This window comes from Pholcus phalangioides, unplaced genomic scaffold (assembly GCF_987345545.1).
Source record: "Pholcus phalangioides strain wild (caught in Gottingen) unplaced genomic scaffold, Ppha-v1.0 ptg000008l_1, whole genome shotgun sequence".
NCBI lineage: Eukaryota > Metazoa > Arthropoda > Arachnida > Araneae > Pholcidae > Pholcus > Pholcus phalangioides.
The window spans coordinates 54,745,368-54,766,302 of record NW_028301601.1 but is presented as its reverse complement, the minus strand read 5'-3'; the positions used below and the strand labels follow the sequence as shown (position 1 = coordinate 54,766,302).

The 20,935-nt window shown below is 37.7% G+C and overlaps 1 protein-coding gene across 1 annotated transcript in view; it reads left to right on the top strand.

Moving 5' to 3' along the window:
* The window catches only part of LOC149084541 (uncharacterized), a 55,899-nt gene that overhangs the window by 18,841 nt on the left and 16,123 nt on the right, over nucleotides 1-20,935 (top strand). The window contains exons 2-5 of the mRNA XM_089234955.1: nucleotides 16,824-16,960; nucleotides 19,453-19,673; nucleotides 19,823-20,061; nucleotides 20,321-20,470. Of these exons, the coding sequence (XP_089091081.1) occupies nucleotides 16,824-16,960; nucleotides 19,453-19,673; nucleotides 19,823-20,061; nucleotides 20,321-20,470 (747 nt within the window). The remainder of the gene's footprint in view (nucleotides 1-16,823; nucleotides 16,961-19,452; nucleotides 19,674-19,822; nucleotides 20,062-20,320; nucleotides 20,471-20,935) is intronic.

The following is a 20,935-nucleotide window of genomic DNA, read 5'->3' as shown; positions in this document are numbered from 1 at the left end:
ATCACCAGATTTGTAAAGTGCTACCAAATGAGATCTAAATATACTTAACTTTTTTATGAGAAATATTTTGACACTTTTTCTTTACACGAAATTTTTTGTAGCCTAAAGATAATTTTTTCAGATGAATTTTCACTCTAAGGCGTATTTACAGGGGGGGGGGGGACTGCTGCCCCGCTCCGCTCTCAGGAGAGACGGACCTCAGACACTACTAATTTTGCCGTGTTTTCGAGAAGCTCCTATATTTCGTTTCTTAATCCCCCACCCCGGTTTTAAATTTACAAAATGAAAAAATAACCTCTTTATTGTTTGTTCTCTAAGTATGGTTTTGAGTATTGTGTCATGCACATACTCGTAACATAAATGAAACGCCGTAAAAATTTTAAATTGTATTTGTTGGACTTCATTTGGGCTTGTTGTAACTCGGTCGATTTCATTCAATAAGCTTGTTAATTTAATTATGCTGCAGAATTACAATGAAAAGCCGCGATGCAAAATGTAAATCTTCCAAAACTTTTAAATTGCAACTGGAAAAAAAAGAATCTCCTCTAAAAATCGTTAGTGATACTTTATTCATTTAAAGGGGTGTGACGTTTTCTGAAGTTGATTTTTCAAACATGACTTTAAAAAAATATTTCATTCAAATGAAAATCAAATGCAAAATATTTCGTGTAAATCGGGTTACTTAGTTTTTTCAAAATAAAAAAATATAATGAATAATAGTGCAAAAACGTGAACAAGAAAAAGCAGTTTTAACTCGATTCTCTCTAATTGCAGTTTTTGAGCTCATCCGTTAAGATTAAAAAAAAAAACTTCTGCACCAAAAATTCTGAAATTTCGTAGGAATATTTATTCAAGTCTTTAGTAAAATCAACCTCGAATTTTAATATTTGATCATTCATTTGAATGTTGCTAATTTTCAAATTTAAAAAAAATGTATGACTTTCAAAAATGTGAATTCAATATTTTTTTAAAAATACTTCCCATGATTTAATTTCTAAATATGAGGTTCATTTTACTAAGACACATGGTTAGTAAACATTTCTACAAAATTTTAGAATTTTTGAGGTGGTGGTTTTTTTTAATCTCATGGGTGAAGATGAAACTGCAATCTCAGAAAAAACCGGTTTTCGCTTTCTCTATTTTCTCTTTTAGAGTTAATAGGATATTATCACCTTCAAGAATGTTTGGTGTACGTTCGGTGAATTTGGCAGGATTATGAACTGACGTCACCAACTTTTAAAGCGTCATAACTCAATTATTTGTCAAATAAAAAAACAAAGCACTTTCCCATATTAGTTTTTCACAAGGAATCAAGTATCGCTCCAGAGATTGTCAACCCTTTAAATTCGTGCATTTTTTATATCTTTAAGAACTGTCTCCTGTTTGAAAAGGGGTCGTCTGTAATTCACTTCGGAGTTTAATGCAACCTGATATGCAGAGGGCGTGAAAATTTGATAGTTTGATTCAATGCAAATTTTCATGAATATTAATTATGCACTGTTTGCGTTGCATTTTGTGTTATGTCGAGTTTTTCGTTTTACAGCGTCACCTGTGAGTGAAATTTAAATTTTTTCAACTTATCAAAAGAAAAAGACTGGGCCATCATAAGTATTTTAATGCAACCGCAGGGCAATTTGTCCTGGCTGTTTTTCTCTTGAAACCCTTCAGGGGCTGATAGATGGAGCATTCGATGCTCAAGGAACGATGAAAAGTTTATTATTTCTTTTCTCCGTTCCACGCGCGTTGAATTACGAGCAAACCGCAAAACGCCGCAGGCAACCACAAGACGCCTGGAAGACCAGCGCGGGTACGTTGTTGAATTTCAAGAAGCGCGTTGGTCCTATGTATAGAGTTCTTTCCTTTCGAATTCTTCAAGAGATTGTTCTTCGGCAGCACTGATTGTTCTCGTCATGCTCTGCTTTGGAGCCCGGATATAGGCTATACCAGTGTTTCTCACCCGCCGGGCCTTGACATCAGTCACATCGGGCCGTGAGTGGTTCACTGTTTCATTTTTACCCATTTATTTCCCATCAGTCGTGTGTATAACTAGGCCTTCCACTCGCAAAAGAGAAATCAACCGGGTCGCGGGCTTCCAAAGGTTGAAAACCACTGGGCCTCCTGTTGTTTATATATACCATCTCTTGTTGGTAGCGGCTCTGTTTCTCTCCCTCCCCCCCCCCTCCTCCTCCGCATGTAGTCCATAACCAGATGCAATCAATTTCTGTGCATGAAGTTGCTATTTCATTACGATTATCCGGAAAATGGGAATCATAAATACAGGCATCGCTGACTCTCTCCAAAAATGTTGTCGGCGAAATTGCCAATTATTGCTTATAAATTACCTTTGGGAGGAATTAAAGTGCTACAGCAAGTCTGCACAGGGTTAAAATGTATTTTATGAAAAGAAAAAAATTAATTGAATATGGCAATTATAGATATTTATATTTGTAGTAATATTCCTTTTATACAACATAATTTATAAATTATGCAAGTCATCTTCATTTTGTGATTTCAATCAAGATTATGAATTAAATTAATCTTCGTTATAAAGAAAAACGGGACAATTTTTTTAGGAATAAAGTCTCGAGGGACAAAATTATATACTGGAATGTTCCTTTACATGAGTCATGCCAATGAACAAGTTGGTCAGGCTGGTATTCACCAACATGGTTTAAATTATAGTCACAGTTTTTGGATATGAGATCGACACTCGTAAGCATTTCCTCATTGTCCTGATCTCTAATTTTTGGAATTTTTTGCAAAAAACGAAAACAAAAGTGACGAAAAATGGTTTCAGCGTTTTCATCGACGTTATAACGAAGGTTCATCAACATATTATTGTCTATCAATCCTAGCCAGTTGTGGACGTTATAGTCGGGGTGTCGTTACAACACGCAGTTTGGCTATTTTATCAAACAATAAAGAGCTCAACCTCGGTTTTAACGTCAGAATTTCTTGGTTTCATGAATGCCGTTATAACTGAGTAGTTTGATTGTATGAGTTTCACATGGATCCAAATCTGGCTTGACGTAGCCTAAGGAAAAAAGGTCTGGAACGTTATAAAATTTTTTGGTACGTATCTGTAAATTCCTACCGCGAAACGCCAACATAAATTTCTCTGTCCACATAAATTTTTAATTCCGCAGGGGGAAAAAAAAACTTCTTCAAAGGGATGGCAACGAATAGCTGATGCTGATTGCGGTGAAAAGGGAAGGAAAATGATGATGATCATCATTAACCGCTATGTGATGTATCCAATAACATGCAATGCTCCGGGCAGACCAATCACGACGCTGCTGGGGAAAATTTGATCGATACGATGTTTTGGTTCCGAATCGATCTCGCATCTCTCTCACACACAACCGAGCTTTTTCGGATCGGGAAAATTTTTCCCCCTTGATAAAAATTTCTCTGGAAAAATATCGGGTATATGGAACTTGACATTTTCATCCGGGATCTCAAACACGTAGGTTAGGTGTTGCTCGCTCTTCATTTATTTATCTATTTATTTTTGGAAACCTCGCGTGATTTAATTAGTTGGACATCACCACGATGTCAGTGTGAGCACAAGTTCTCTCTCCAGCTCTTTATTTTCTTAATGGATAAAGAGACGGAGAAGGAGAGCGAAAGATAGAGGAAAAAAAGTCTTTTGTCTCACAATTTGTACCGGAGAAGAGGAGACAAAAAAAATGGTTTTCTTTATATTCTCTCTCTCTCTCTCTCTCTTTGAAAGATTCAAGGCAAGGAGAGCACCACCACCACCAGAAGCACACTAACCTACTACTGTGCTCTTTCTTTTTTATTTTTCCAGAGCGAAAAAGAGAAATAGATTTGGGATTTGTGGTAAAAGGAGGGAAAATGTGTGTGTGTGTATGTTAAGGCGCTCTCACACACACACATAGAGTTTGTTGGGAAGGAGTTTTCTCGTGGCATTGGTGGAAGGATGATGTTTCGGAGAATGAGAGAGAGAGAGAGAGAGAGCATTGGAGCTGCTTTTCACAGTGAGAGAGAGAGAGAGAGACAGTGGAGGAGAAGGTTTCTGCTGTTGCTGCTGCTGCAGAGCAAGGGTTAGACAGAGCGCCGAAGATTCCCAAAGAGAAGGAGGACAGTGAGAGGGATGGTGTGTTGCTCTCTATTTCTCTCTCCCTTATGTGTGTGTGTGCGAGAGAGAGAGCTGAGAACTTAGGGTGAATGTACCAGTTTCTGTGAGCGCCTGTGATAGATAGATGGGTAGGTAGCCGGTCCGGACTAATGTGTGTCTGCTGCTGCTGTTGTATGGAAGCTTCTCTCTCTCTCTCTCTCTCTCTTTGGGTCGCCAGACAGCTTGGCGCGCGGAGAAAGTCACGTGGTTGTTTCTGGTTCAACCCACCACCTCGTGCGAAACTTGCCCCACATCCTTCTCCAACAACTCAACTCACGTGTGTGTGTGTGGTACGGAATCCAGTGGTGGTGGTAGCAGTAGTAGCAGCAAAGAGGAGCAAGTTCCAAACCCTACACGAGGCTCTCTCTCTCAGTCACTCACACCCATACTACACTGGCCTCTATTTAATATGGTGGATATGGTGTGGAGACTCTCTCTCTCTCTCTCTGAGTCTCTTTTCCGACCACCTCTTTCTCTCTCTTTGCTTGCTCCCTATGTCAAGGCCAGGAAACACTGTTTTGAGTATATATGTGCGTCTACTGCGAATACTTATTGTGTGTGTGTGTGTGGTGTGGTGAAGGTATCACCTGTTGCCGATTTTCCTGTGATGTCCTCTCTCTCTCTTCTGGTTCGTACTCCTCTCTCTCTCTGGTGTAATCTTCTTCCTTTCCTCTTGTACACCCCCCTCCCTTTCTGTCTAGCCGGTGTTTACAAACATGGAGAGTCACGTGGTCCGGATGGCAGTCGTGTTTTCTTCTCGTGGTCTTGTTTGCGAAGGAAGGGAAAATTTTCCCATGGAGAGTTAACAAAAGGCAGTGGCGTAATTCCCTGTTCGTTGGTCTTCGGTAATCGTCGACTGGACGAAGGGATGCGTCCATATGTGAAATAAAATCCCCCAAATGATGTGCATGTGTGGAAGATGTCCTAGAAGCATCTTGGTGATGTCGTTGGCGTTAATGTCCTAAAGAACTAACGTTCTTGTTTTTCTTAATAGGTCTTTAGAACATAAGGTGTTGGAACTTGAAAGGGTTCATGTGGTACTTAACAACCCCCCCCCCCGGAAAAAATAATGAGAATCATCCGGGCTCCCGGAATGGATCCCGGCCCACCCTTGGGGGGGGTGCAGGCTGTTGAGTCCCAGAATTATGTTACCTCTAAGCTTCGTGAAATTCACTATATTGTATACATGACAGTGTATTGTGTTGTCATTCTGAAAACACTTGGAAGAGTGGTCCTCGAAGGGGACACTGACCATTTTGCGGGGAGGGGGGAGTGTCTTTGAAGAGTTTTATAGTGCTGCCATCTATTTTTTTGAACTATGAGTGAAGTGTAATGGTTGAGGATTTGTACCGTTATAGGCCTGTTTCTTTGTGGCGAGACTTTTTAAAGAGGAGATCGGCTCGCATTCGCTCCTCGAAATTGAGAACCACAGAAAACGAATTTCACTGTGACCATTCGACCACCGGTAGGGGAATTGGCAACTTTAGTTCCACCCCCACCCCACTTCCTCTTACCCCTTCTTTATTGTCTCTGGTCTTCAGCCCTTTCCAATTGGACGGAAGAACCAGGGCCCATGTGTGAACAAAAAAAAAAAATATCCTAATAGAGAGTTCGAGACGGAGCTGTCATTGACGTTGTAGACAGAGAATTTCCTTAAACATAAAAATTCTTGTCGGTCTCAAATCGATATTCAGCTACGATTCCCAGAAACGATTGCAAAATCAAATAAATTCTTGTTCCGGAGGAGGCTCTTGATGATTTAGGTTCCTGTGATCCAAGAGTATCTCAGGCCGCTGCAGATATTTGGGTTTCCTTTGAAGGGGGGGTGGGGGGGGAAAGAGGTTCATTCATGTCGGTTTCAATGTCTGCGTGTGGGTATTTAATACAGATCTTTTTTTATACTTACCTGTACTGTTATATCGATGTGTGTATGATTCACCCCATTCTCGCATACCAAATTAGGGGAAAGGACGAATAAATTTCATGTCTGTCAGCCTGAATTATGTGACCAAATGGTAAAAGAAAGAGAGAGAGAAAATATCACACCACACCGTTCATTTATTATTGATACAATGAAGGCTCTCTCATGGCTCTTCCACATCCCTCTTGACCCCATTTTCTGTTCCAGACGCAGAAAATCAGTCATTGTATCGATTTCGTTAGCTTGATTAAGCGTCTCGAGAGCACCACGATTGTGTCGTGAATCATGGAGTGTATTTTTGTCCGCGAATGTTGGACAACCCTCAGTAGCGCAGTGGTTCTCAAACGGTGCACCGTGGGGCTGCGAGTGCGCTTCTTAGTGGCTCCGCTACCACTCGAGGGAAATAAAATCAATCAGCAAATTTTATTTAAAAAAAAAACCGCAAATAGAAGAGGCTACCTTTTGGCTCCGACATAGAAATTATGTATTGAAAATGGCTCCGCGAGTCAAAAAGGTTGAGAACCGCTGCAGTAACGTATCCAACAGTTCTAACATCCTCCCCCCCCCCCCCCATTTGAATGTATAAAGATTTACAAATGGTGCAGTTGGAGCTAGAGGTATCTTCGGGGATGTACGGGTGGTTAATGTGATCTTTCTGTTCACATATTCGTGGCTTTTCTTCGAATCTAGGTCAGTTTTGTGCCCTGGTGTGAAAAATCCATATATCTATATATATATGCAAGTGCACTTAATGACAAGGAATTCAGGTTTTGGACGCGCCCATTTCCATAATTTATATAAGAATACAAAATCGCGTATTATGTTCGATCCCTCCGTTTGGAAAAGATCGAGAATCCAATATCTGCATTCATGTAGATTCATTCTTTCATCCCACCGAAATTTTCGAGAATATGCTACTACTGCTGCTGCTTTCCATCGAGGCACACACCCCTCAACGAGTCAACATGGACTCGACCGAGTTAAAACCCTCAGTTTTCCAATCTCTTGACATCCAAAAACCTCTGCTCCGGATCCACTTGGAAAACCTTTTTCACCATGGGAAAATACGAGGGTGAGAGAGAAAGAGCCAGTGTGTGTGGTAGGGTAGTAAAAGCTTTAAAAATGTCTACCTCTGTCATTTGCTCTGGCATTGGCGATTATGACGTGGCAGCATCCCATTGGCCGGCCAGTCATCGTGAAAGACGTCGTCGGTCTCTCGGTATCGATTTTTCATCGTTTCGCTTGTTTCCACAACCCCTCCCCCATTCCCTGACACACACACACTCACACACCCACGTTTTGAACGAGTATATACGCCGCAATCCCAGTTGTGTACCACGCTTTTTCCCACTGCTGGGCTTCTTTCTCTCGCTCTCTTTACCACTATTTTTATCATGTTCGCTCTCTCTCTCTCTATTGGTGAGATATTCTTCCTTCACCCCTCACATGGCTTCGTAGTTTTGACTTCATGTCGGTATTAGCATCTCTGAGAAAGAGGAGAAAAAATATTCTCTACAGCTTTTGCTATGGACTCTTCGCCCCCCCCCCCTCAAAAAAATTCAATTCCGACATTCGCGAATCGGAAATCGGTATATCGCTGTTCGTTTTCTTCAGATTTCCTGAATACGTGCCTGCAAGGGAAGCCCGAAAAGTGACTGACGTAACGAACGCCTTCCCGGAATAGATTCTGGGAATTTCCATCATGGCGACATTCGGTGTTTTTTTTTTTTTTGTAATTACGATCATGGAGGAATTTTCCATTTTTCTGGCTGCGCCATTTGTTTCTAAGTGAAAAATTTGAAATAACCGATTACAAAATTTTCTTTGCTATTTTCAATCGATATTCATCGAACTGATCTAATTATCAAATCGATTCAGAAAAATCACTTTGCCTGAGTCCTATGATGATACCGCGGCCAGCATGAAAATTTGATCTGGTTACAATTTTGAAGAGAGTATGCCTGCTTATACGTCCCGTATTACCCAATACATTCCTGTATTTTCACAATTTTGGCCATTCCGACATTTTTGTAAAAATGTCCCGTTTTTTTCAAGTATTCTTTGTTGAAAACAAGGATTCAAATTACCTTCGCAACTCATAAATTATGTTATGATAATTACGGCTATATAAATAAAGAGTATTCATCTCACATATTTGTCATGTGTTTGAACGTTTTATTTCGTAGAATTCATTATAATCCCCTGTAATTTGCAGTAGTGCTTCGTTATTCGTCATTGACTATTTTTTAGTGATTTTACCAATAGTTGGTAACTTTGCTTGCTTTAGGAAAATTTTTGGTGATAATAGGAGGTATTTAATCGCGATGTGACATATATTTCTCGAGAAAATATGGTCAGCCTATGCCTGAGTATTCAAATTGATAGACGGTTGTTTTGAGTTGGGTGGTGGGGGAGGCTCAGAAAGATCACTTTTCCCAGAGGCCAATGATACTCTTAAGACGGTCCTGGGTGCGCATAATTAAAGCTTACTCTGTTGTGAGCTGTCTACCGCAGGGCTTGACAAATCCCTCTGCTAGGTCGGCAAGGCGACTAAAAAAATCGGTAATGGCGTCATTCTATGTGACTACTAAATTGGAGCCCAAGGATAACAAAAAAATGTTTGATTTCATGGCGGTATTCTTCCAACATGGAAAGGTTTCAATTTGTTCAGGAAAAGTCGAAAAGACATCATTTAGGATAGAGGCTTCTTTTCTCGAGAGGCTTGTGCGGCTCCTAAGAAATTCGGCTGGTGCCTAATTTCTTTTTCCCGATTTTTCATGCTCTGGTTTATAGTTTATCTATACACCAGAAAGTCATGATGTGAAGGTATGAGAAAGAATTCGAAAGCGAAATTCATTCCAAATTCAAAGCAAAATAAATAGGCACCACTAGAGGGCGTTTTCTATGAAAATTGCAATACACATGCTAATTTTTTGTGCGAACATTTGATATTCAAACTGCACTGCTTTAGTTTTATGGAAGGGTATCTAAACATCTGTAGCAGAACCATTTCCATTCTAATTTTTTCACTAAAGAGTTTGATGTTGACTTTACAAGAATGTGCGCTGCCGATTAAACTTTTTTAAGAACAGGGTGATTTCACACCAAAACCTATGCAAAGGGCCTTCGAAAATTATCCCCATTCCTTCATTGAGACGTTCCTTAAGTTTCATAACTTTCTGATCTGTGATTAAGGCTATAAACAGCTCATAACAGAGGAACTAAGCTTATGCACATCCCCCTATTATGACGAGATTTTAAAACGCTCTGTTGTCGAATCACCTATCTTTCCGAAACGTTTTGATATATCTCTGTGATGAGCAGTGGGGGTGTGTCTGGTCTTTCACTATCGAGCCAACACCATCATCAGCAGAAGGCCAACACGCGAAGCTCGTGACGTCGCTTCTTTCTTTCAAACCGAACACAACCAGCACCTCCTAGAGATAGAAGGCCTCTGCACTCTGCTTGTGACGTAAGTAAGTAGTCCATTTTCCCTCGGAATTTTCAGGGGAAAAATTATCGTTGTGAGGAAAAGAACTGTCGGGCTCAGAATTGGCGATTTCTATGCCCCACATCCATTCACTATGCCGTATTTGTGAGCCAATCCGGAAGATTCTACGCGCCAAAATAAGAAGAAACGAAATAGGATGCTGTGTTTCAAAATGTGGCAAACTTGCTAGGTAGTCTGAATGACGTTTATGGCAAACAGTGCAGAGGCCTTCTATCTCTAGGAAGTGCAGGTCTATCACCATGAGCAGTTTACTACCTAGTAGGGATGGGACGAATAGTGATTTGGCCGAATATCAATTTTCTAAAATTCATCACAATTACAAATAAAATTTGTGTTAATTGAAAATGAAATTATTGGTAATTTGACAGTTTAAACCTGTTTTTGACGCTTGTCATATCAAAAACCCAACCCTGCAACCAACACCAGCTGTAGTCTACTATAAAGCTCGTGTTGACACAACCCAATCGAGTTCATAAATGTCCCCATCCATTTGTGAATTTTTTGTCTGATACGTGCAGATTGAAAATACAATCTTCCAGACTGTTCAGCTTGCTGCTAAGAGTCTTGCACTGAAAGAACGCGTGCTCTGAAAACAGGCAATTTTTCTTCAATGCATTTTCTATTTTGATTCAAAAACATTTCAGAAAGAAAAGCGTAGGTACATCTGAAAAAAAGATTCCGAGGTGGACATGAGTTAATCGGGCCCTAGTGACAGTAATTCTGATGATTGGTGTGAAATTTCAGCTCACGACGTGGATATTTTATTCAAGTGCGTGCATTCATATCACCAAAAATGTTCGTTAGCTGAATCTGTATTCATTAGCCAAAGCAGAAAAATCTTCGTTAGTCAGAAAATTCGTAAGCCAAGGTGCTCGTTAGCCGAAAAGTATCACTTTTACTTACAGAATCATTTTTTTTTTTCAACACTTCTTGCAATTTTACATCTAATTAAGAAAATGCCAACCATTATTTACTCCCGAGTATTAATGCATCATAAAATTTACGACTTATTTTTCCACTCTAGCTCAATACATTTCTTTTCTAGGTACATCCTTCAGTTGTTATTGTGTACTTCATGCTCACTTCCATCTTATTGCAGTAGGATTCCACTATCAGTCTCATGTTTTACTTATCCAAAAAATTCACCCTGACATAACGTCTAGCACACAAAGGCACTGCACAATAAAATATAATCAATGAATTGTTAATTTACGCGGAAAAATTCCAATTAATATAATTTTTTAAAATTAATTTGTTGCGTATTTTTTTTAAAATTAGATTTGCACAGATATTCGGCCGAATACCTAAGTATTATTCGGCCGAACCGAATATTTGGCAAAAAGTGTGAATAGCAGCCGAATATTCGTCCCATCTCTACTACCTAGTGAGCTGTGCCGGAAGTGTGTGTGTGTATCTAGTGTTGCTCCTGATTTTGTGACGTCACGGTTGAACGTCATCTCACCTATTGCCATTAGATATAGCAGGCCGATGCATGCGCTTTTTTTTGTATATCCAATGGCTATAGGTGAGATGACCTTCTTCAGTGGCGTCGCGCGGAGGCATTCTGCTATAGATGGTGTTGATCGAGCCATCTCTAACCATCCTGAATGTGGACACGCCTCTTGATTAATGCGCTTTTCCCAATAAACACGTTGAAATGGGGAGCTTATTTTCAAAAGGGAACATTTCTCCACCTTTTTTTATACGAAAGCAATTTTTAGCGGTCTCTGAATCTCAGAATGAGCTCCATCAGACTATGCAATAGGGTTTATTTCAATGGAAATATTTTTGGTAAAAATTACAAATGTAAAGTTAGTCGTTTCCACTGAAAGGGAACAACATATCCACCTCGTTCATTGACTTCGGTAGTTCTCGGTGAAACCTTTCGATAACGGTCACCCATGGACCTAAATTTTTGTCCGCTAAAGAGGAGAGTCCATTAATGAATAGTAAAATGCATCGAGTTCCGTCGACGTAATTCAAAAAAAGTGTCCATTATGGGAGGTTCCACGGTAGAATGATCGCGTTTCTTATGTTACTGACGAGAGAACAGTGTGAAGGTACCTTCCTTCCTGGGCTAGGTAAAACTTTCTGGAATCGACAGATGGCGTAGAAATTTTCAATTTTTTAGACTTGACTAGCTCCAATTTTAATCAAAAGGTAACATTTATACTAATTTACTTTCAAAATTTCTAAAAATTCAAATGTAGATAACTCTCGGGAATGTTGATCAAGAAACATTGTGCTTAAATATTCTTCTACCATTCCTATAATATACTACCTGATGGGCTATTTTCTACTTCTGTTAAGCAAACGTATTCCGTAAAAATACGTTTTTTACTTCTACTGTAAATTTAGCAAAAATGGAAATGTTCCCTTTTGAAAATAAGCTCCTCAAGTAAGCTTATTATGATATTATGGATTTAAAAATTCTGAACTTTTGACAAGGGACGCGGTTTAAAGTGTGGTAACCCCTGGTATGGGTACAGTCGTCAGACCTGCTTGTCAACAAAATTGGCTACACTTTGATCTCAGCCAAAAGGCCGAAGGAAAATTGGGCTAACTCGTTATTTAATGTTGCTGTATATGAATTCAGTTTTTATTCGGTCCCATTCATAGACAAAGGATTATAGTCACAGGGCTGACGTTAAGTGGTCTGTCAACCCCGCTTATGAAATCGCTTTTATTCGATCCCCAGGTGGCTGTATTACTCATCCGTGCAATCTGTGTATTGTTATCAACCCACCTGGCAGCCGTATAGCTGGCTGATTCATGAACCAGGGGCGAGACATTTCGCAACTCTCCACAATATCCGTATGCATGGTTCCACAAGTGAGGGGAAGGGGGGGGGGGGCTGGGGTTGACTGAGTTGCAGACTGTAGTTGGCCCGGATGGTTGTTTTTGTGTACTGGATTTTTTAGCATTATAAATCCTTCAACAATTTTGAAATATGTACATTAGGGTGGATCGAAGAAAAGTATAAGAAAATTTTTTTTTTCTCGAAATTACTTTTGGCTTGGGGTGGGAAAGTTGTGTCTTGGGTGTATTAGTTCGCGTAATTTTTTTTATTGAAATCCATTAATATTTTCCGGTGCCCCAAGCAATAGTTAAAAATTCACACTTTTATGAAAATGTATTAAAAATTGTAAATTAAGGAAAAATGTTTATAAATTTTGCAGAGTATTCAGATATTAACGTATAAACTTATAAATAATAGTAATTTTATAATAATACATGAAGTATGAATTTAAAAATCAAAGCAATAAATCGTAAAACTTATAAAAGTTGAACTTATATAATGGCTTTTTTAATTGTGTTAATTTGAAGATTTACATATTTCTCGTAATGTCGTAATGCTTTTTGGTATTAAAATGTTTGATATGGCTTCTTGATTTTATCCCATTCAATATGAAGCCGTGTCTCTTCTCCACACGCACTTTCCGACGCCTCAAACACTAGGCGAATGCATCTTTCAACTGCTTGGGTATGGCATGAATATTTCCACCATTCCTTCCAACTTTTACTATACTAATTAATTTTATATATTTAATAATGAACAATAAATGATTTTTCATTTTCTACCTATACTATTTTCCCTGTGAAATCGATTATTTTACTCATTTTTCTATTTTTTAATCACAATTTGCATAAAAATCGATTTTTGGCAAATATTTAAGTGTCTTGAGGCACCGGAAGAAATTAATTGAAAATAATTTTGCATTTATGCTAGTATGCTGAAAAGACAACTTTTGCACCCCAAGCCAATACTTTTATCCACATTTCGATTTTTCGATCCACCCCTAATGTACATACTTGGTCTGGTAGAGCCAACTCAGACTGCACGTTTGTGTGGGTCCTGTATTTTGGATATAATAATCGAAAAAAAAAAAAATTAAGGTTTGTTGAAATTTACGTTTTTTTATTGTATTTTTTGAATATCAATAATACAAAAATGGGAGAATAATTGGATTTAAAAGCGTTGTCTTTTTTTTATGTATATTATTTAATCATTTTTATAACTATGTTTTTTTTATGAACACCTTTCTATCTCCTATCGAATTGAAACTTTTTATTTGAAGGTGCAAAAATTAATGTTAAAATTTGATGAGTTTGTTTTCAATAGTCTCATTCCTCAAACTGATCCAACGTAATCATCATTCCTAGATAGAATAAATTAACAATCAGTCTCGTTGACCGAAAAAATAAAAAATTATCTTAATTAATTAATATCGGTAATATTTTGTGTTAACTAAAAATTTACGTCCTCACAACAACCACATAGGAGGTCGTGACAACGCAACTCAGCCGTTCATTTTTTTTCCTCTTTTTCCTCCTCCTCCTCCGGATTACGTCATCAAGATGGCGTCCGCATTTTGGCACTTCCAGCTGGAGAAGAAAGAATGGCGAAAAGTGAGAATACTATTTATCCTGTCGGAGTCAATTTCCTCCTAGGAAAAGGGGAAAAAATACAGTATAGTAAAAAAGAATAGAGTACAACAATAGAGGAGTTGTGATATTCGACATGGAAAACGGAAAAAAGAGAGAAAAGAATCGCCCCCTCTCTCTTTTGATTTTTATCCCAACATGAGGTCAAGCTACTCCCGTGTTTCCTCTGGAGATATTTATTTATATATATATTTTTGGGTTAGCTGCTCTTCTCCGGAGCAAAATCTTCTCTCTCGGAGCAGCTTTTTCTTGCTTGTGGCCTTGGCATTTTTGTTGTAGCTGCTCTTCTTTCTTATGTTTTTCTTATTCTCGACTTTTCTTTTTTTTTCGGTGCGTACTTCGTTATTGCGCTTGGAGGGAGCGGAGCCGCTATGGAGGCAATGGGAATAGGATGGAAAAAAGAAATCGATAGGAATTCTCTTCTCCCGGATTTTTTTTGTTTGTTTTCAAATGCTGGGATTTTTTTTTTTGGAGAACGTGAATGAATTGTCATGTGGTCTCCTATTTTTTGTTTTCTCCTCTTTGGGTTAGATTTATAATTGAGATGAAAAATTCAGGTGTTATTTTTTTTCTTCTCGAGGTTTGGTCTATAGAATCTATTGAAATCGTGAATGAACACTTGTGATATGGCAAAAACAACATCTATTGGTTTTTAAGAATTTCTTAAATGATAAAGTGCTATCATAGGTGTACGCAAAGGGGGTCCTTCCCCATCCTCTCCTGTCAGACAATCCTGTGTACGCTACTGGCTATCATCCTGAGCTACATTTTTGAAAATTATTGGGTAGCATCTTAATGAAAGGACTAAATAGGCTCCCCCAGATTATTTTATATTCATTAATTCTGAAATGATTTCTTTCATTAATGAATTTTCATCGATTCTGAAATTATTTCTTTCATTAATGAATTTTCATCGATTCTGAAATTATTTCTTTCATTAATGAATTTTCATCAATTCTGAAATTATTTCTTTCATTAATGAATTTTTATCGATTCTGAAATTTATACTTATTTTAAATTTTCATCCATCAATTCTGAAATAATATCAATTGCAAATTTTCATAAATTCTGAAATTGTTTTTTCATTCGTTCTGAAGTTTCATCAATTCGGAAAAAATATTCTGAATTTCTGAAAATTTGTAAATTATATTAATTCTGACAATTTTCATCGATTCTGAAAATATTTCTTTCATTAATTTTGAATTTTTATGAATTCTGAAATTACTTGTGTCTTACTTAAAACTCACTTGTGAGTTTTTAAAAGATTCTGAAATTGTTTCTTTCATTAGTTTTGAAAATCTTCAATATTCTGAAATTATTTCTTCTGCTAATTCTGAATTTCCAGCAATTCTGAAATTTATTTTCTTTATTAATAATTATTTTTTCTCGTTAATTCTGAGGAATTATTGCAGTCAATAATTTCGAATTTGCATTCATTCTGGTTCCAGTGTGACATATTTTTATGAACTTATTTTATGTATTTCTAAATGTTTTTTTATATGCCAACCTCCTCCTTCCTGTACCTATGAATATAAAATTGGTGCTTTAAAGGGAAGAAACTAAACTTATTGAGATGGCCTGTGGACGGTTCAAGTGATGGGATTGATCTTTTGGTTGAGGTGTCCAATGGCCGGAAAACTGTGCAACTTTTGGAAAACAAGGTCTTGTCAAAAGATGTCGAAACTATGCCATTTCAGATCTGTAACACACACATATCAGACAATTCCATTGTCCACTAAGCTGAAACTGTGAAAGATTGATTTTGAAGCCATGAGGTAGACTTCCCACATCTCACCAGGCCCACTAATTTTCCGGTGTCATTGAGGCTAAATTTGCTGATTACATCACATTTTTTCCCCTGGTTTTATCTATCTATAGCAGCGTTTCTCAACCTATGGGCCGCGACAATGGCATAGGTGGTCCACAGGCAGACTTGGAAAACTTGATCGTACTGAATAAAAAATTATTCTTTTGTTGCAATTGCGATATTAATAATATCCATATGGGTTCAAATAAAAACTGCACCTTCATTACAAATTAAAGTAAGTATCGTTTAAAAAAACTGGACGAATGTATAAAACAATTCGGATCAACTGAAAATATGGGAATATCCTGTAAGTACAGGGACACAAGTGGTCCGTTGAATTGTTTCACACATTTTACTGGTCCTTAGTTCAGAAACGGTGATCTATAGCATTGTATAGTTCAATGACTATAGAAACAAAATTAATGAATTTTCATGAAATTTGGTCAAATAATATAAAACCACAATCGAACTGAACAAAAAATCATCCAAGTAGCCTGCTGCACATTTTCAGATCGCTGAAGTGACCAACTGTGTATTTTTATATCACTTAAGTGACCTGCAGTAGAGTTCAAGATCACTTATGTGGGCCACAGCATAGAGATCACATTTATAGATCACTGCGGCACAGTTCCAGAGTATTTAAGTGACCCATGGTACATTTACAGATCATTTAAGTGTCTGGCAGCACAACTCCAGATCACTTAAGTAGCCCCACGGCATATTTACAGATAACTTGAGTGACCTACAGCACAGTTCCAAGATCAGTTAATTAAGTGGCTCACACTGTCCTAAATGGTTAAGCAACCGGGGGCTCTACGAGATATCAGAGTTTGGCTGTTATTGGCATTTCAATGCACCACGACAAATCTTCAATGATCTTGTCTTCATTTCTGTGTGATGAATAATTCGTCGCTATTGTGATTGATATGAACACTTGCAGCACATTTCTCTGAATGCATCTTAAGCTGATATTATATGTGAATGATTTTTCCAACAGGTGTTGATGCAGCTGGAATGTCATCATTACAAGAACTTGGAGCACAGAGTATCCCTTTTGATAGCCGCATGGAAGTGCTTTTCCGAGAGCTACTCTTACTTCCATGATGTCCAGAACATTTTCGAATTCATCTACAGGTATGTATTTGCTCAATTACAGTATTGTGTCTATTAAATGTATAGAAGATTATACAAATTAATCTTTGCAACTTAACCCACTAAGTGGCATCGAAGACGTATCTCGTTCTCCCTTACTTTGCACCCTGGAAAATTTGAGGAAAGCCTAATTCAGCGGTTCTCAACCTTTTTGAATGGAGGAGCCCTTTTTTGTAAAAAATTTCTTTGGCGGAGCCCCAGTAAGCCTATTTTTTATTTATTCATCAAAGTTACTGATTTATTTTTATTGTTTAAAAATATTTATAATTATATATATATATTTCAAATTTACTGTTTTTATTTCCCTCGAGCGGCCGTGGAGCCCCTGGAGAGTGCACACTGAGCCCCTAGGGCTCCGCAGAGCACAGGTTGAGAACCGCTGGCCTAATTCATTAAAAAATATATGGCATTTTACATAGGGTTCGGCAATTTCTATTATGCCACCAAAAGGGGTTAAGGACTACTACTACTACTAAACCACACATGCACCTTGTTCATACGGAACCTCCGCGTTCACCTTTGCGGAATCTCTAACAAATTGGTACACGTTGGAACGTGCGTGTACATGTAGTGAAACCTGACGAGAAGTTTGTTTCAGTGTAATGCTTGTTATGTGTAGTGCTGCCATCTGCCACCAGTTTGTCTAACTATGAGTGAAGTGTAATAATTGAATAATTTATCATTGTAGGCCTGTTGCTCTCTGTGGTTAAGGACTGCATTCCACTGGTTAAATGACACCAAATTTGGACAACAGACACTTCAGATAAAACTCTTACCATTCATTTTAAAACTTAAATGAAAGAAGATTGTTCCGTTGTAGACCTGTTGCTCTCTAGACTTTTTAAAGGGGAAATCAGCTCGCATTCACGCCTCAAAGTTGGGAACTACAGAAAACAAACTTCAGCCAACCACCACTGCGGTGACGGTGGGTTTGAACCTAGGTGCTTGTGGTGCGAGTTCCTCAATATGACCACTTGGCCCTTAAAATATGTTGATGAATGTTGACTTTCAAGTGTGACAGGGTTGCAAGTTGTTCTCCACAGACCTGTAGATAAAAACTAGTAGTGGAAAACCGAAGAGAACAACATATTGAATATCCATAGAATAATTTGTTAAACAGCAGCCATTTCTTGTGGCCATCAGCAAATTTTTGTACTGTTTTTTGAATTCAATAAATAGTGAGCATGCCATCCAAAGTGTCTGTTGTCCAAAATTGGTGACACCCTCCACCAGTGGCAGTTCGTCACAAAAATTCTGGAGGACTCCCAAAATTTTAAACACATATTTTTTCACTAACGAAATATCTTTGACCCAGAGTTGTAGGGCCCCTGCCCCTCCTACTAATTTTCACTGTGCGTAGGGCGCAATGAAATCAAAATCGTGCCCTGGATACAGGTAATCTACAATTTTTGTTTATCAAATTATTTTTCACATTATCTGTAAGCAGTACAAAAATAATGATGCTCTATCAACGCAACATTGACATAAATACTTAGGTAATTTTAGCAGTGATCCTAACCGATACTTTAACGTTCAAAATCATGATTTAGGTTTTTAGTTGCCCTTGGCAATCGTTTTTTCAAACTGCAAAAATTCATACTCTTCCTTTCAAAAAAAAAAATTCCGATTCAAAAAGATGTATTATATTCTAATACATCTATATTCTAAGATAATTATATTATTTTAATTATATTCCAATTTATAAGATATAGAATAGATTCAAAAGATAGAATAAATTTAAAAGATAGATGTTAGATGGCAGCATCAGTATCCCGGTGCTTTTTTGGCAAGACCAGAGAAGAAGCATAATATAAACTGTATATAACAACCACATCCTCTTTCTCCCTTCCCCATGTTTCTATTTACTAAAGCTCTCTGGTGAAGGCGCTGGTTGAACTGCTCCAGAGCAGCACTATCTAGAGCTGGGTCTCTACTACAGAAAATGCTGGCCGAAGAATGTTGGTAGTTAGAAACCTATGGGGTGACCATATGACTCGTATTTTACAGGGACACGTTTTTCTTTAATTAGGACTTCTGAAAATAATTATTTTCTAATTTCAACAAATTATTAGTTGAAAATTAATTTAATGATGTTATGTTGGTATCGAATCAAATTAATAATGACTTCAAATTTTTAGGAAGGCGTGCACCTTCGCGCTTCCTTCAGGAGCCAGCCCCTTGCTCTACACCATCTTCTGATTTGAAAGAGTTGATTACCCTGTACATTATTCTTTACAAATAATATAATTCGATTGTTTTTCTCATTACAATAATTTGAAAAAATGATTTTTTTATGGCGGGATGAACCAAGTATAGCTTGTGACCCATTAAAAATTACTGAAGCGTCCTCCAACAGGTTATCAGGACTCTTTTATAGCTCAGGCTGTCTAAAATGTCAAGCTTTCTTGGTTTATCACGTGATGGATATAATAAATATGATATAATGAATGATATTTTTTTTCCTTTCATTACAGGGAAAGTGTAAGGAGCATTCTCTCTGGAACTTGGATGAATATCGACCAGCATTACAAGCGTGGTCTTGCACGTGCCATCATACAGTTTTCCCAGGTGCAAGACAGCGAGGTTGAATGTTTAGCAACCCTGTGTTCATCTCTTGTCATGACCGTTTATGACCCATGGGGCGATCCTGGTCTTAGTCAAATCATAGTCAACAAAGATATCAACAACAAGCAAGGTGAGATTTTGTTTCTTGCATGCACTATATGTGGACTGCTATTCTTTCGAAGAATCTGAATCTTAGTATAATTTAAGTGTGTCAAAATTGGAGACAGTTCATTACATCAACCAAATATTCACAAAGGCATTTTTTAACTTTCATTATAGCTTGTGATTTTGTGGAGTCTGAACCAGCAGATGTTTTGCTGATTCGAGTCGAATGTCTAGTCGCCGCTGGTCTAGAAGACAGTGCAGCTTCTCTGTGTCGTGTATGTCTCAAGAGCGAGAGATTCTCTCAAAAGACGCTGCTGAACAAATCTAGGATTCAGAATGTGAAACAACCTTTCATGGAAAACCTTCTGAGGATATTGTTCAGGAAAGGAAGATTAAACGAGATCGTTGTAGATGTAAGACTTTTTTTGTTCGACTTATTTTTATTTCTTCGTATAAAATTCAATTTTTGAGGGAAACGCTAATAATCAATGTGTAAAACAAAACTTATTTTAGAGAAGAAAAAGATTCGAGAAAAGGATTGACATCTTTTTCCGTCAATCAGCTTTAAATGTTGCAATTAATAATATTGTTTATTCTATCATAATGCAGAAATCATGAATGATATAATGATTTTTTGTGCTGTTGAACCATGTTTCCCTTTTCCTTTAACAGTCGTCACTGTTCACATGCCTCGATGCAGTTGTCCTCATAAGACAAGTGCAGAACAGCCAATGGCCAGAGTCGGAGGCTCTTACGGAAACTCTGGTGAATCTTTTTCTTGTCCGTGATCTATTATCGCAGTCAAGCTTCTGCTGCACAAGAGTAAGTTTATGTTTCTCTCTGTGTATTGTTTGTGTAGATTGATGTATTTGATAATGATTTGTTGGATTTCAATCATGAATAACAGATAAAAAAATGTTAACGAATTATTACATTCTTCTTTGATTAAGAATAAAATTTAATAAAATTTTATTGCTCATCTCTAAATGACCTCATAATGCTTATGTACTACATAAAAATTGCACTTTATTTTTTATGGTTATCAAAATATACAAAACTTTCAAGCTACCATTTAAGGAATGATATTAAACCATCATGTTTGAAAGATATTAAGCCATCATTTTCTTTTTAATATTTAATTTGCATGAATGGTGAGTATCTAAATATCTGGCAGAAAAAAAGGGGGCAGCAAGTAGAGATGAAAATTTACTCTGTCGCAGGGGGTTAATATTCACTTTGGCACCTCCACTTCATAATTTTTAATGGAACAAGAGTGACTTCAACATC